This window comes from Filicampus tigris, chromosome 19 (assembly GCF_054856515.1).
Source record: "Filicampus tigris isolate MCC_2025a chromosome 19, RoL_Ftig_1.0, whole genome shotgun sequence".
In the NCBI taxonomy this organism is placed as follows: domain Eukaryota; kingdom Metazoa; phylum Chordata; class Actinopteri; order Syngnathiformes; family Syngnathidae; genus Filicampus; species Filicampus tigris.
The window spans coordinates 10,845,001-10,862,500 of NC_141235.1; the positions used below are offsets into that span (position 1 = coordinate 10,845,001).

At 38.9% G+C, this 17,500-nt stretch overlaps 1 protein-coding gene across 4 annotated transcripts in view; it reads right to left on the reverse strand.

Moving 5' to 3' along the window:
• The window catches only part of rbfox3a (RNA binding fox-1 homolog 3a), a 346,279-nt gene that overhangs the window by 6,096 nt on the left and 322,683 nt on the right, over window positions 1-17,500 (reverse strand). For 2 of the 4 annotated variants that reach the window (XM_086016851.1, XM_086016849.1), the window contains 4 exons: window positions 10,637-10,769; window positions 9,670-9,712; window positions 9,472-9,536; window positions 4,909-4,987 (listed from right to left, as the gene is read on the reverse strand). In XM_086016851.1, the coding sequence (XP_085872977.1) occupies window positions 4,909-4,987; window positions 9,472-9,536; window positions 9,670-9,712; window positions 10,637-10,769 (320 nt within the window). Of the gene's footprint in view, window positions 1-1,398; window positions 2,612-4,908; window positions 4,988-9,471; window positions 9,537-9,669; window positions 9,713-10,636; window positions 10,770-17,500 lie in introns of those variants that run through there. The other 2 variants (XM_086016852.1, XM_086016850.1) reach the window with 2 other exon arrangements.

Here is a 17,500-nt window from a genome sequence, read left to right on the forward strand (position 1 = left end):
CTTCTTAGATGAAAGCCACATATTATGTTTGCAAACCGAGGAATTTGTTCAATCTCGATTTTTGGGAACAGCCGCGGCGCAACAGAAAAGACGACCAACGGTGACAGCTAGAGGAGCAAGTGTGAATTTGTGCGTGTTTGTGTGAGTCTAGTCCGTCTGGTGTATCTTCAAATGAGATCAGTGCCTATTGACTGAACTCTCTTATCTCTAATCTGCGGCGCTATAGTGCCTGGGTTACTGCTGCTCTTCACACTCCCTTCTCTTCCTGCGCTACTGACTCCTGTCTTTACGATCCCATCAGACACAGCCGGCACAGATGCTTTACTGGTGAGGGAGCTCCTATATGTGTGTGTGTTTTTTTTGTTTTTTTTTGTGTATACGAGTTTGTGAGGGAGGAAGCGGAATTTGTGGATGCATCAGGGACAACTGCCTGCTGTGACCATGGGCACATTTTTGGTTCATGCACTTAAAGACAAGTCCAATAAAGTAGCCAAATCACAATAATTTGGTCAGTGTCATGAACTATTTTTATCCACCCTCGTATGTGGACTGTTTTGGTGTATAAGTGGAACAAATCAATCTTTTGCCAACTCATACTCCAACGTAAAAAGTTCATCCTTTTTCAATGATTTTTGTCATTAATGGAAATTTAACAAAATCATCAAATGACTTTGTTTTAAGATATTGACATTAATTTTCTTGGGAAGTTGCTACATTCATGTAAACTAGTGATTGGCTTCCCTTGTACAAGTGAGCAATTGGAACAATCATGTCAAATGTTTGCTCATGAATTTGATGAATAAGAATATGAATATTAAAGATACATAATTTGATGGAATATTAATTAGTAATTTTATGTATAAATGATGATGCATTCACAGTAGTTTCCTTACTCATCAAACTTATCTTAAGTCTATTGACAACATTAACAGAACAGCAGATTGGGTCCCACTAAATTTGGCCCCTCCTCCCGATAATCTGGAACGATCAGGGACGAGTAGACATTCATCAGGAAACGTTAATTCAAGGATTTGCTTGCCGCATTAAAAAATACACAAGAAAGCATTTAAACCTGATTTGTGAGGACTGATCAAGCAAGTTTAAATGAAAGCCTTATTGGGTGATTGATGCACCTTTACAGGGGAAGCCGACCCAAAAATGTTCCTTACAAGAATCTGTTGTATGTAGTCCCACTAGTCAAAACACGGCATTCTGGTTAATATTGTGTGTGTGAAATATGAGTTAAGCAGTAAAATCCACCTGTTTTTGTACAGAACATATCAGGGGGTGGCCATTTTGCCACTAGCCCTCGACTGAAAATGACATCACGGTTGCTCAGGGCTCAGCAAACGACCAATCACGGTTCAGGTTCAGAAAACAGGTGAGCCGCGATTGGTCTTAACCGTGATGTCATTTTCAGTCGACAGCGAGTGACAAAATGGCCACCCCCTGAGATAGCTAACAACGGGTGGATTTTGATGCTTAACACTTAATCCACAAATGCGATATTAATCAGAATGCAATGTTTAGACAAGTGAAGGCACACTGAACATATTATTGCAAATATTTTTGGGGGGTTAACTTCCGCTGTAACATAAAGACGTTTGTTGTTTTTGTTTTTTTGTGAATCAATAAAACACCCTTCCTTTTGTTCATCACAGGAGAGTAATATTTCGCATATGGCATCATTGCTTAGTATGTGCATGATGTGATAAGACAGGAAACGGTACATACATTGAGTGAAAATAATGTGTTTTCTTCCCTGCAAAGCAATTCAGAAGTAATGGGATACCTCCTGCCTCTGGCATCCAGCCAACAATCAATTGCCTCGAACGCACTGTCGCCCATTTTGCGATGGCTGCCATAGCTCTTTCTCCACACTCCCACTATACATCACTTCCCGCTGCATTCAGATTCAGTAATAGATCAGTCTGTGTCCTCACTCTTAGCTCGGCTTCTGCTATGCATCACTTAATGCTGAGTATTTTCTTGCAGTTTCACCTTATTTGAGCTTAACAGTTGTAAGTCCCATTAAGTCAGCTCCAGTTATTGGCTCTGATAGAATGGAGCCAGCTCTCATAGGGCCAAATGGTTATGCCATTTATGTAATAAATTCCATCTATAAGTTTGTTGCTCAAACTGGAATTTGCTGAGCGCTGCTGCGCTTAATGTATATGAGGGAAATGACTAATCGAAACAATAAAGTTGGGGAATTGGGTGGAATTAAAACTAACGCATTAAGCCATCCCAAAGGAGCCGAGTTACAGACTAACTTGGAGAGAACACACAGAATGATTGGAAATAAGAATTCCCTATGTGACAACTGACCCCCCTCCCTCACTCACAAGAATGAAAAATGTTCCCAAATTAAATACATTGAATCCATACACCAACAACTGTAATGGAGTAGAAGCAACTTCAGAACGATTCTATTTGCCACCTGGATGCATAGTATGTTTCTTCATGTGAAATGAATGGTTATTTATAGATTTTCTTTTTTTTTCGCTGTTGCTTTTATGTTTGTTTTTTTTTGCTGGGGAGGGAAAGGGGCGTGACTCCCTCCTTTCTAGTAGGGAGTGAAGCGACTGCACCCTCCTCTGTAAAGGCTAGCCTGCAACATCAAAGATGAAAAAAAAAAAGCTCCAATCAGTATCCAATGTAGAAAGCTGATTTGTATTTTTATATTATGCAAGTTAACTTCTCTCTTTTGTGCAAACAAATCAATCTTCCCTTTTTTTCCTGCATAGCCTCCTTACAGTTTGTGGGGACCGTTCATGTATTCTATTGTTTTAAATATATGTATATAATATTTGTATAAGTGCATTTTTTTTTTTATTTTGTATGATTTTTTTTCCCCTTAAGCAGTCTTCATTAAACTTAGATCAATCAACAGACCAATTTTGTCTAAACTTGGCCCAATATTTATTGTCCTACATTATGCTATCTAATGTAAGGTTAACCTATGTTATTTGCCACAAAATAAATAAATACAAATCTATTATAATGGTAGTATGACTAAATAGGGTAGTTTTACGAGAGTTGTTGTACACTAAATTACATAGTTGGCTGCAACGAGCAGAGGCGCTGTTGATTCAGTCTCATCTGGTTGGATGCCTAAAGAGCAATAACTTGACATCCACTGAGAGACGTTGAGCTACAAGACTTCCACAACTCCTCCAGGCAGCTCAAGACAACAACACGGGCTTCTAAACAGGAGCTCACAATGATCAGAGAGAGATTCTTCCAGGTCCTTCAGAAAAAATATTAAAACAAAACAAAACTTTTCATTGATTCATTAAGCATTAATCTTACCCACAGTCAATCAAGCAAATTTGCCATTTTTCAATAAAATTCTCATCCTAAATAACGATATGCATAAGACCTGTTGCAAAAGTCATGTTTGTACATTTTAAAGTGATATAAGATAAAATAAAAGTGAGGATTGATTTTCCTTAACATACTATTTGGGCCAAGAATCAACTATTATCATTACCAACAATAATTGTATCATTATTTCCTATTTTATATTTCAAATTTTCATTGAACGTTGTGAATTGGGAGGCTCGGTTAAGTTTAAAGATTAGAATATATCTCTCCACTTTAAATCACTTATGTGGGAGGATGGGGCAAAAGGGAGGAGTGATTTGAAGAAAAAAAGAGAAGAAAGTTTAAAGTAATAAGGAGGAAAACACAGGCCACTGTTTTAATTAAGTAAATGAAGAGGAAATAATGGTTGTAATTAATGAAGGCTTTTAGCTAGCAGCTGCACTATAGGGGAGGAAGGGAGGTGTGCATGGGGGACACATGGGGGAGGTGTGGTGGGCTCGTGATTGCCATCACCACACACATGTCAGCACTGCAGCATTAATCTGCATAGGCTTTTTTTTTTTTTTTTTTTTTTTTTTTTGTGGAACCCAAAAGGCTGCATCAAGCAGCAGCTACGCTGCAGTCATTACAAGTGCCAAGAAGGGTACCTAAAGGGGAACTGAGTCCAAATGTGGATGCTACACACCTCACAATCAGACCTTGGAATTCTTCCAACCAATCGGCAAAGAAAGATTATCAAAATATTAAAAAAATGATATTAAAATATAATACGGCATTTTAACAAAGAGAAAAATATAAATCCATAAAGTATTGGAATAGAATTTATTTAAGTATCAAATCAATCTCATTAGGGTTCAAAAGTATCCACGTTTAATGAGTGTCCTATAAAAGGTTGACTGTACCTTTGCTTCTATGCTTCCTTCTTTTTTGTCTTTAAATCTCACAGCATATGCATCAAGTAGATGGCTGTAACACACTGGAAGAAGGCTTTACCTAGACCCACGTAGAAAAAGGAACAATAAAAAGCAGTACTTGTGGTTTTCCTCCGTCCTCGGAGATATCCTTGATAGTTTTAATCCAACAATTATTTTCATCTTTGATGTTAGCTGCAAAAGCTAGCTAAAAACAAACATTAACGTTTGACTCCCCTTGCAAAAATGATCACGTGTGGAGGAATTCCCAGTCTCAGCTAAATTTCAAGCAAAAAAGCTTCAGGCCAATATATGCGATTGGGGAGTTAGAGAATACAGCAGCTTCCCTTTTTCATTTACTGAAGTGGCAATGATTCACATTCACATTAAAATGCGGTCACATAGAGGGAAAACATTTCGCAGGCATGACAATTTATCAGCAACCTAAGGGCTTTTGTTACATTCCTTGATTATTAATCAAGGATATCCTTATATCACTGTATTGTCTTATTACGGTATTGCATTGTACACCACCACGATCTCCAGTACACTTTAACATCCATGTATATAGGAGGAGTGTCATGTATCATGTAAAACAACAGTACGAACCGATGCTTAACAACACATCACGCAGGCATAATATTCAGACGGAGAAAGATGAAACACTCACCATAGTGCCCACAGTATATGTGGCTGCAGGACCGATCGTATGGTGATATGGGTCTGCTGTTGCATAGACTCTGCCATAACTGTAGTAGAGAAAACAGGCAATGTAAACAGTAGCTTTTTATTCGGTTAATCTATGAACCCTCTTCCCTTCATTTGGCTACTCCTTCTCCCAAAGGTGCGCCGAGGTAAATCGAGCTCCAGAATCCTTCTGTCTTTGATTGTGTCTCTGTCTTGTCACCTATATGTTCCCTTAGGTATACAGAGCCAACTCCATATGGCAGGATTATTATGCTTGGCCCAGGGGATCGGGTTTTCCTATGATGGAGAATTGCCTCCGGTTTGCGGCATGCCAATTACTTTGTTGTAATTTAATTAAATACTATTTTTTTTTTTAAATAAAAGATGAGGCAATGTGACACTGAGACTCCATATAAGGGCCGCTGAAAATAAGTAAAAATATGCAAAGAAAGTCTGTTTTTTGATGTGAATAAATGCCCCGGTGGGAGGGGCGGAGCGTGTGGGGTAAGATGCCAGTTCGACTTGGAGGACCCAAACATATTATGAGGGTTTGCTGGGAATGTCTGTCTGAATCCATGGTGAGAAGGAGTTGAAACACAGGGAAGGCGGGAGACATGGAATCAGAGTGGGCCATGTTCCGTGCCTCAATTGTTGTGGAGGCCTCAAAACTCTAGGTCCATTATCAAAGTTTGTCTTCACTTGGTTTATTAAAACAAAGACATTTTTATGGGCTCCATTGTTGACAGCGTTGTGGGTCCGCATCCATTTTCATCCCTTTGGCCATTCCTTAGCGCGAATGAGATGGATAAATGATTATAGATCTTTCCTTTCCACCACAGTTAAAATCGACGAGCCATAATGCCGCACATCCCGTACTTATTGTCATTAGCAGGTACTCCCTATCCATTATCTAACGCTACCTAATCAAAGTTAACATCCACAAGTTCACAGTTTGTGGTTCGAGATGGAAGAAGAGGGAAACAATTAAGTTTCTCCCAGCTGATAAAATTGCCGCTTTGATTTGTACCAGCTCAAAGATCCCATACCGTTTTATGTTCGGCGAATAAGTCATAGTGTCAGAATGTACTACCTCCTTAGCAAAAAGCTCCATCAAGCCATTAGTTTCAAGCAGGCTGGGATGTAAACAGTATGGCGACTAAATCTGAAAGCAATAGCTTTCCACGTTTATTCGTTGTATTTAAAGCTAATTTGGTCTTCCCACTATAGTCAGTTATACGGCCTAACTTGGCAATATGCGCAAACATTCCAGCTTTCAATCTTGAGGGTTTTTTGGGGGGGGTTATTTGATTGCCAATGCTGCCAACCTCACCTAGTTTTGGATGAGAGTCTGACAACCATTCACATTCACACCTATGGACAGTCTGTCTCCAAACGGCCGTATGATATCATCATTATAAGGGGCAAAATATCATGATAATATTGTATTAGGAGTTCCTTTGGGATTTGCATTCGGCCAAGCAGAACAAAGAAGGACCCACGTTTGGAGATATCAATTGTTCAATTGTTCATTTTTGTGGTGGCTACTTCTTCACCTTCTCTAGGTTCCCCCAAGTTGCCAACCCCGAGTGCTTCTCTTCGTCTGTCTCACGAGATTTATTTCCAGTCTATTCACCGGCACTGGCTTGGAACTAATCCCCAACCCCAAAGCCCATCGCTTTTCCCATTCCATTCCCCTTTCTCTGATGCTACTCAAACTGCTTTATTTGGATTCCTCTTTGCCTCTTTTTCCCCTCTTGTTTGTGAGCTAAATTTAAAAAGGAAGCAACTAATATGTCTGGAGGACAAAGATAAGAGGTTGCGTGGGTAAACTACGTTTTGTTAAACTCTGTGTTTAAGTGGGGAACCTACAGGCAAAAAGAGAAGGAAGCGTATAGGGGAGGATGCGAGGAGAGTGTTTGCAAATTATGGTTAGTTTAATCAATAAGGGATTGAAATGAGTTTTTGATAACCCCTATGAAAATGCTTTAAACCATTTCTGAACTGTCTTTCTCAATGTCATAACTCACATACAGAATCAATGTTTCGCCCTGTCTGATGAAATAGGGTGAATGTCGCCAATTTGCAATGTCGAGAAATAAATGTGCTCATAAATCAAAGAAAGCATCCTTTTCGGCATCAGCAGCAATCCACTGATTATGTTTTGCCCAGATTACACTACGGTGCATGGTTGTATACATGTTTATTATATATACAAAATATATAAAAATAATTAATCGGAAAATTCCATAATTGAATGCGATTAATCGGATTTTTCAACTACAATTTATTACGAAGCTTGAAACCGACATTTACTTGAGTAGAATCTTGGAATTAATGTGGAAAAAAGGTATTTTTTAATTCAAAGACTTTCTTGAATAGGATTCTTGTCCTGTAAAATACAACAGTTGAACGAAACACCAAAGACGTACAACTAATATGGTTTTTGAATTTGGCTTTGCAAAGTGCGCAAATTATTTTGGATTTCTCCAATGAGCCGCCGAGCATTTTTTTAAAAGCAAAACTACATAAAAGTCTGTCTTTGCGACAGTGACTCTCCTCTAAGTTTGGCTGCACAGCGAGCGGCATCGCTCAGCTGGAGGTCCAAAGGCTCAAAGATCTGCACAAGATCTTTCTAAAAAAACTGTGGGCTCTACCCAAACACAATGGAGATGGCAGCTGCTGATGGGACCAACTGGTGCCCCACCTATATGTCACGGCGGCATGACGGCAAAGGTGACTGAGGAAAATAGGACGGAAAAACTCCTGGCCAAAAAACACACTGTTTGCGTTTTACTATTAGAAGTGGTGTGCACATCCTCTATGACTGCTTTCAATGATAAAATGCAGTTCATATCTTGCTTAAAGTGTGTGACCATGTTTCTTTTATTTACTTGTCCGAATGGGCTGTTGGCGAAGTTTCTGTATGACTGCTATTTAAATGATGGAAGGTGGGCAAAAATAATTTGAGGGTCAGTCACAAATGTTAAGAGTTGCAGTTTAGTTTGGTTGGTGCACAATCTGAAGAGGAAAAAGACACAAAAAGTCTCCCAGCCCAGCCCATCTAGTCTATTTAAGACCTCTCTTATCTGACAATAAATAAAACTGCCTCCCACCCTCTGACCCATCCCCTCTCAATTCCACCTCAGTGCTTCGCCTTCCCTCTAAATCAAGAGTGCGTGAAAATAGAATACAAGAGAAAGGAGAGAGGCGATACACAAACGTCATGGAGAATAAACAATCTGGCAATGACAAAGAGGAAATATGTAAGTGGGGAAAATGAAAGGAAACCAAATTAGTCCTGGGGAGGGAGATGTGCACTCTCACTTGCAGTATATTTCTCCTTCACTTTCTTTCTACTATAAGTCTTTGGAGACCGCCACTCACTTCTCACCTCTATTGTATCTTACATTATCAGAGGTCTACAGCCTCCTACTGTGAACATTTCTTATCTTGCCTGACATGTTCTATCTCTCGAGGATAGTTCACAGAGCATACTTAACACGCACACAGATGCACACACACACCAACATGACTATCTGTTGGCATAACTCTAGTTTTCACAGATCACTAAGCTATTTTATTCATGTGAAATGCTTACATGACATGTTTTACATTCCAATCCAGATAATCACCTCAAAACCTGCACCCTGACTTTAAGATAACGGCAGGGTAATCATTCTTATGCCCAATCAAAGCAAATAATAGTTTTCATTAATACTAAACGCCATTGGTTAGCAACAGGGGCGGAGCCAGAGCATGGCTAATGGGTGGGCCTGGAAAAATCAGGGTGGGCCTGAATATTTCTCTCACTTCGCACAATCCTCCTGTCCCGACACATCGTATATTCAAATAAAATGACAAACTGAATAATATGAAGTTCAGATCTTCCTGAGACAACCACAATTATGCCATTCTTAATATTCAATAAAATAAAAAAATAAAAAAAAAAAACACAAATTCCAAAATTATTTAATAATAATTTACAAAAAAATTAAAAGTATATATTTTTTTCATGAATCTCACTGGGTGGGCAGTCCGTCAATCTGGGTGGGCCTGGGTGTGCCCAGGCCCACCCATGGCTCCGCCCCCTGGTTAGCAACGAATATTAGTTCAATACTAGAACAGCAGAAAGTATAAGAAAAAGCAGCGTTGAGCAGTAGCAATGACACAAGTTTCAATTCATGTCCCAGTAGCGTGGTTAGAGCGCAGCTGTTTTCAATATGAAAAAGCTTTTCAGTAGTGAAGCTACTTTTGTGATCACATAATGCGGTAGCATCACCAGAAGCTACATTGCTCCAGACAGTTCTAAACCTTAAATCGCGTTTGACAACCCTAAACTGTACAACCAGGAAAAGGATACCCGCAAAATGTCTTATAGCGGAGCAGGATGGAAAGCGTACAACTATAGACAATTTAATTTATAATTCGTGTTACTTTCTCACTGTTCTCACTCAACAGTTATATATTCCACTATTTCCAGAAATTAACACAGTAATAAACTACTCATCACAAGTCAGTCATACAGGACAAACGGAGGATAACATACCTGTCACTATATGCAGCTGCAGCAGTAGCAGCTGGCTGGGCATATCTGTAAGCTGCATATCCACCCTGAACAGAGACAGCGTCATCAAAGTCTGACACATTTAAGAAAAAAATAAAACTAATGACTTCAGTCATTTGATTCCATACTTCAGCGATTTTTAGACATCTTGTTCATTAAAAAGCTTACAGATATACTTACATATATTTCTGCCCCATAAAATCCATCCTGGTAGACCACACTGCTGACAAAAAAAAAAAAAACAAATAAAATCATCAGGAGTTAGTTTTCATTTCAAAATTTGATTTTGTTTTTGTTGAATATCTAAAGGTTTGGAACAAATGGTGGAAGGCAAAATGTGTAACATAAAAGTACTCGAATATAGCTGCACCTCATGAGCTATGCATTGTAGCTTCTAATTATGAATATGACTTAAGTGAAAATATATTGTACGGTACTTGGGTCTTTCATTTTAGGAGTGCAGGGAATTCCACTATCGAATCACTCATTCTTTTTCGAAAGACATAAAAACTCATTTAAAGACTCCTTGAAGAACTGTTGAGCTTGACCGAATTGGCCAGACTTGATAAGGTAATTACTTTGAAATGCTGATAATCACGACGTCAAATGAAGGATATGGAATTAAGGCTTCTTCATAAAGTCACTCTTAAACGACCACAGCTAAGTCCTTTTAAAGTGGGCTCATTTTTTTTTTTTCCCTAGCTCTCTCCATCCTGGTCTCTTGCTATGTATAGTATATCGTATATATTAGATTAAAAACCACACAAAATAATCAAATACTACATTACTTATCCTATAATTTCAACACACTTTCACTGCACGGTACCACCGACGCCCTCCTCCCCCCCCATCCCCCACACAAACTAGGTCTCGCTCTGACTGAGGTGGGCCCGTTGAAGTGTGCAGGGCAGGTCATAGCAGTTCATTCACAGCTGAATAAAGAGTGACACATTAGAAAAAAGAGAGACAAATTTGGCCATTCTGGAATCAAAGAGCAATTTTCCGCTCTATTAGAAAGTGGCCTTTTTGTTTTCCACTCACCATTCTCCCATTACTGCAAGTGTGTAGTGTAAATGTGCGCGTGCGTGCGTGTTTGTACGTTTGAATTAACATTTATTCACCACGTGAACATATGCATGTCACTCACGCTCCGTAGGCTGGTATGGGTGGAGGGGGTGGTGCAGCACGGAACGTGTTATAGACAGCCCGGCCCCTCCCTCTCAAATGGGCCCCTCTATAGGCCACTGCTGCTCCTGTGGTGGGGTATGGAAACCCTGCGACTGAAACAAAAGCACAGAGCAGAAAAATGTTGGAGAATTTGTTGCACAAATTGTTCAAGTAGTAAAACAGGGTCAAAACATAAACTGTACTTATTTGAAAAAACATTTTGGCCACCAAGATGGAGCTGCACCTTGTGCCGCTGCCGTCGTTCTTAGCTTCCAGGCCCCGTGGTCCCGCTAAATAGCTACAGTACTGTATACTTATCCACAAGCAGCTTATTTTTCGGCCTACACATGTACGCTAGTGAAAGTTTAGTCAGAATCGCTGACGGAATCCCGTTTAAAATTAGAGGCCTACCGGCCTATAGACAGTTACTATTTTTCGCCCCCCCCCCCAGAAAAGAAGGCGAATAACGGATGCTCAATTTGTAGTAAAATGCCCAGCTCTGCATATGAATATCATGTTGCCTTTTTGGAGCTATAGGGCTATCTTTCACTAGCGACGCCAGTCTACCGGTGATTTGAACTAATTTATCGAGTCTGTTCAACTTGTCCTTAATATCTGACAAAGATTTGCAGGAACTTTGTGAAGGTTTATTCGCCTGCCTGTGGTCATTGTCGAGTTGTAACAACTCGTTGGTTCAAGTTTCAGCTGTCTAACTTGAGGTTTGAGGTCATGTTAAAGAATTCAGAGTTGCTATTCATTTTTTACTATCCATCCGCCTTGTGCGTAGTTGTTTCACTGGGAGAAAAATAGCCCCAGAGAATGATGCCACTTCTGGCATGCTTAAGAGTGTTTGTCTCACATGGTTATAAAACTCAACCATAGTACCTCCCTCACTCATGTTTTGTTTTGTAAAACTAATGGTTAATGAATAATTCAACACAGGATGACACTTAACACTATAATACTCACTTAAATTACTAAAGAAATAATTATACATTCTAGAACACATAAGAGAGGGAAACTCTGGTATTTACAGCTTGAACACAGTGAATTGCATCGTGTGAATAGTGAAATTCTCATTCCTTTCTTTGAGAGTGACATCATTGTTTTCAGCGCACGAGAGCTTCATGTTTTCAAGGTGGAAAAACAGTCGCTACTTTGAACTTGTGTCAGCTAAAAAACATTAACGTTTGTTGCAAACTCTGTACTGTCGACAGAGTTATCTAACTTCGATAACGCAAAAAAAAAGATGTTTCACAGCACAGTGGGCATATACGCTAGAAGAGAAAGTCACATTTGATTGTATGACTGCAGGAGGTCCCCAAATTGAATCATCACATTTATAAACAATGTACATTAGAAATGTTGAATTTTTCCATTACAACATTAATAGTTTAATATGTCAAGGAAAAAGACTGCATTTATTTGAGATACTTTTATCTATTTATGCTAAGTATTGATTTGTGAAGTATAAAAAGACTGTCTTATTTTCTTTTTTTAATTGAAAACTAATAGTCCATTTATGTTTAGTGACATCGAGAAAAGACTCAAAAAGGTTGTCTTTTAAAGTCACTTGACAAAACCGGGTGTTATTCTTATGCTAAGCAGAGATGTCTGTATCTGCTCAATGTAACGATTAAAGTAATGTGTAATCGAATTACTTTAAAAATCAAGTCATCCGTAAAGTAACTAAGGTACTTATTAAAGCAAGTAATCAGTAACTGTTACTTATCCAAGCTAACTCTGGCAGCTGGTCACAATGATGTATTAAAAGTTATATTATTCAAACTATTACTATTTGACGATAGTATTTTAAACTCAATTATACATGCACATGTCTTAGCTTGTGAAGTTACACACAAGAAAGAGGCTCTGGTTGAAAGCAAACAGGATTACAGCCTGTTGTTGCATACTACGACAATATAACCTGCTTCGCTTCATGTGGTCATATACAAAAAATCTCTCTCTCTTTCTCTCGCTCTCTCCCCCCCCCTTCATCCATCTGTCTCTTACTCCCTCAGTAGAGTGATGGAGAACCACAACAATCTGCTGTTTCTGCCTCGGCCTATTCGAACAAGTGCGACACCAGCATTAATATGTCACACAGCCAGCAAGCACTCTGCTGGCGATAAAGATCAATTCCCTCCCTCCATATTCTTTACCCGACTCTCTTAATAGTGGACATCCTTATATTAATTCTACTTTGTGTGAATATGCATGTGTCAGCAAGTGTTTGTGCGCTAATGGATGGGTGTGAATATAGCCATGTGTTGTTGTTGGCGGTGTGACATATCTGAATGGAATATGACGATGAGCTATGGCTTGTGCATGCTACAGTGGTGCTGGAACAACCCATGAATCATTGCAGGCCTCTTACATGACATCCAACAGGCCCATAAAATAAAAATACGGAAAACAACCATATACATAAAAATTGAGAACAACAATGGGGATATTTTGATACTGCACCAATACACTAAAATTCAGAGTACAGTACATTTGACAAAATTTTGCCGGTACATTATTCGTCATCTGTCAGTGGTCTTGGGTACCCGTCCCTCATTTGTCAGTCCATCATTTTTTGTGACGAATCCGATTGTAATCAGTTGGTGAGTCCGTCAGTCAGTCCGTTACTTAAGTCCGTCAGAAGTCCGTCGGTCTGTCAGTCGGTCCCCTCCCCAAAAAAACATCTGCAAAATGGCATCCGTCAGTGACGGACTGACGCGATAAGTGACGATTATTGTGATGGACGAAAATCTATTTCCATCACTGCTTAGTCCGTCATTTTTTAAAAGTCTCCCATCTTTCGTCAATCGTTAGCAAAACGGGCGTCTGTCAGTGATAGATTGATGGACCGGTTCATCAGTCTGAAGGAATACTCACCTCTGCTAAAATGTATAATGTACAGAAGTTGATTCTGTGTTTTGGTGTTTGTAATTACGTTTTTTTTTTTACCAGTGTGCCAAATAAATTGAGTGAATTACATTTTTTTGTGGCCTGTGGAAAAGATAACGGATTATTTTGTGAAAATAATAGGAGCAGTAAGTAATCAAGTAATTAAATATGTAAGTAAAAGAAAGTACATTTGACGTATGTTGTGCTTCTCACAGGAGGACTCACAAAGTGCTTCAAATTGTTAAAATATAAAGCCACAAACAACAACAAAAACAAATGAAAACAAGTCAAAAAGGGGTTTTAAACAGCTTTTTCTAAATGTCTAAAGAAATGGCAGCACTTTGTTTAAAGTGCTTTTCGCAATTTGTGTGAAACACTGCAAGGCTCTATCACATTTAATTTGTAATCTCTTGTCAGAGACGAAAAGTAAAAGGCAGTCAGCAGACAGTGGAGACAAAAGCGTGAATGATGATGTGTAGTTCAAAATGAGATAACATGGTTTTAAGATTATAAATATTGTAAGTCAAATTCTACCCATCAGGTACCATCAGTTTGCAATTTGCGGTATGATACGGATCAGCTGTATTGATATTTACAAAGGAGGAATAAAAATGCTAGCGGTTTTAAATTTAACCATACTAAAGTACTGCTTAGCGAAAATGCTTTGCAGATTGCTTGTCTTTGAATGGGCTGGGATCCTTAAGATCTTCTCCCGAATATTATGAAAACATTTTTTGTTTAAAGCTGAAAACGGTTAGACTGTCAAACAACACCAAACACTCTCTTTTCAGTGAATGGTTTCACCATCGAACCGCATGACATCACTCCAGATTGAATTATCGTAGCCGTGACAGTGACTGTTGGCTGGCCCAGGACCAATGACGATACAACAACAGAAAAGCCATAATGTTGGCATTTCAACATACACATTTCTCAGCGTGCGTTAAAAGCCTTAAGAGGCTTTCAATGTTCTTTTATTCATTTTGCATTTTAATTTATTTGTCGTGTTCTGGGAAGCTGTACTGCCAAGCAACTGCCATACACTTAGACAAATCAAACTAAAATCTAAGAAACAGTCAATCAGTCAGCTTTAAAGTTCCTTCATTGTCCTTCTTGCCTATGTAGTGTACAGTATTTTCCTTCCCAAACATACATCCATATGCATACAAATTTCAATTCACAACCTCTATGATGACTATGAGCTCTATACTCGTGAGTATAGAGTACTGGATTTTCAAGTCTGACGTGAGGAGCGGTCTAAATCTGCTCAGGGGCGGGCCAGGCTAGGTTTATGTATTTTCGCAGCTGCACACAGTTAAAAAGGGGTTACATATTCAATAAAAAGTAGTGGTGATAATGGCAAAATCTTAATATCGCGAGATTAAAATTGCCACAATATCGCCGTCATCATGTCACGATATTAAAAGCAGCATATCTCTGTCAAAACACATTACTTTTCAGCCATTTTTAACAATATCTTAAGTTTTTATACAGGATTGTGAGATCTTTTATATCGCCGACCTCCACACAATATTATCGTGATAATTATCGTATCGTGAGGTTAATATCGTGGTAATATCATATAGTAATGATATCGTTACATCCCTAATATAAAGCAGTCATACAATATTTTAATAAAATGGAACACATCATGTCTCTAGTAGCTATAGTACATAATTGGTGTGTGGATATTTTCAGTTCTAGGTGTAAAATTTAACATCACATGTACGCTGAAGCGATATATTCAGTGGTATGTGAGAATGTGTGTCTGCATGCATGTGGAGGTCATCTGTCATTCTTCTGAATGGGATTTGCGCACAATAAACCTGTAGCCAAGCCTAGCAATGGAGATGGAGTGCACTGTCAGCTGGCCACGATTTATGGGGGCCGATTCAGCTGATGGGTGCTGGGAAAAGCCGTCTGATAAAGGGTGATTAATCGTCCTTACATCCTGCTTTGCTCCCGCCCCAAACTAGATTAAATGCAGTCATAATTATTCCAGAAGACGTCCTGATCCCACGTGCTTTCACTTCTGTGGATAATCTTTAAGACCAATTTTCCTTTTTAAATGTAAAATTGCTTCAAACACTCTGACTCTGCCTCACTCAACTGCACTTTTTTTCTTTGCTTTTTATTTTAACATTAAAAAACATCACGTTCTTAAACTTTTATGAAAGTTAACTGTGGTGTACAGTATATCTTACAGCACCACCGGCATGTCGTGATCTTTTCACTACTTGGAAGCCGTATACTTTAACTGCGAAACCTTGCGCAGTGCAACCTTATACTGAAAGTACAATTCTAATAAGGCAAATGGAAAGCAGGCTTTATTTATGAAATTAGGTCCTGCAACGATTCACGCAGTGATGAAGGTACAATGGAAAAAAGTAATAGCATCAATTTTTACCCAGCAGTATGTTGTATTTACATTCAAAATTGGGTTCCAATGGTGAAAAGACCCTTATGAGCTGCAAATCTGATGTTGATGTTGTTGATCTGATGCTGATTATGTTCCCAGCAGGCCCACTAGTTGAAACACGGCATTCTGATTAATTTTGTGTTTGTGGAATATAAATTAAGCAGGAAAATGCACTCGTTTTTAGTCATCTTTGGGGGCGGCCATTTTGTCTTCTGTCGACTGAAAATGACATCACAACTGCTCACAACGACCAATCACGGCTGACCTTTTTCTGAATCTGAGCCGAGATTGGTGGTTGTGAGCAGTTGTGATGTCATTTTGAGTCGACAGAAGACAAAATGGCCACCCCCTGAGATGGTTAAAAATCAGTGGATTAACACTTATTCCACAACCGCAATATTTATCAGAATGCCCTGTTTCAACTAGTGGACTTGCATGGAACATATTCTTTAAAAAAATATGTTTGCGTTGACTTCCACTTTAAGAGGGCTATATACTTATAAAGTTTTGCAAATATTTTGGATAATTATCTTCAAACCAAAAGTATTGAGACACTTTACTATTACAGAAACTGTATTAGCAGTCCCAGCTATGAAAAGCTTCCACTGTTCTGAGATGGTTTTCTACAAGATTTTGAAGTGTGTCTTAGTGTATTTATTTTATTATTTTTTTCCTACATTTTTGAGTCTTGCAGTCTAAATAGCCTGAGGTCAAGTTTCCGTGCTGGGCAGTCAGATTTTTCCTCACCAAAATCAGTCAGTCAGACATTGCTTGGTGCCCCAGGATGCAGTCATGATGGAACAGCAAACAAACAGTTGGAAAATACCTGACTCATTAAGAGATATGTCCTAAGACTGACATGATAGATTATTATATATACCTGGTGCATACCAATATAAAGTGTGAGGCAATCGCACATCCCGTCTGACAGGACACGTTTGAGGGGACTGCACCAGTGGCAGGTATGATTGACAATGAATACAAATTTTCCCCAAAAGAAAGGAGATTTAGGACTATTAAGTACGGTATTTTAACTTAGATTTATTTAACATTGAATATACACAGTAGATGCCATTCATCATGGCCTCCACTGCTGAAGTCAACTGATAACAACTGTGATAAGCACAGAGAAATTTTGGAATATATCGACTAAGCTCATAACATGGATGAAGGATTTATCTCCCGCCTATCTTCCCTTTTTAATTGTCATTTATTGGCAGTTGTAAATATAGATACAAATCCATCTGCAGTTAACGCACACTGGCTGATAATATGGGCCTAAAAGGCTTGGTGAGTTTGATTGATGAGTGGAAGGAGATATAAAAAAGGAAAACTGAAGAGGGCAGACAGACAAAGGCATAACTGAGTTTTTCCTTTTTCTGCTATGTTGTCTTCCATCCTAAAATTCTGTCTATTCATTTTTGCTCGTGTCCTGGGAGGGAAGGAAGCATATGGTGTCATTTAGGCTTGGCAAACTTTGGCGGTATGTTTAAGACCACTCGGCACATTAGCATCCTATAAATTAGAAAG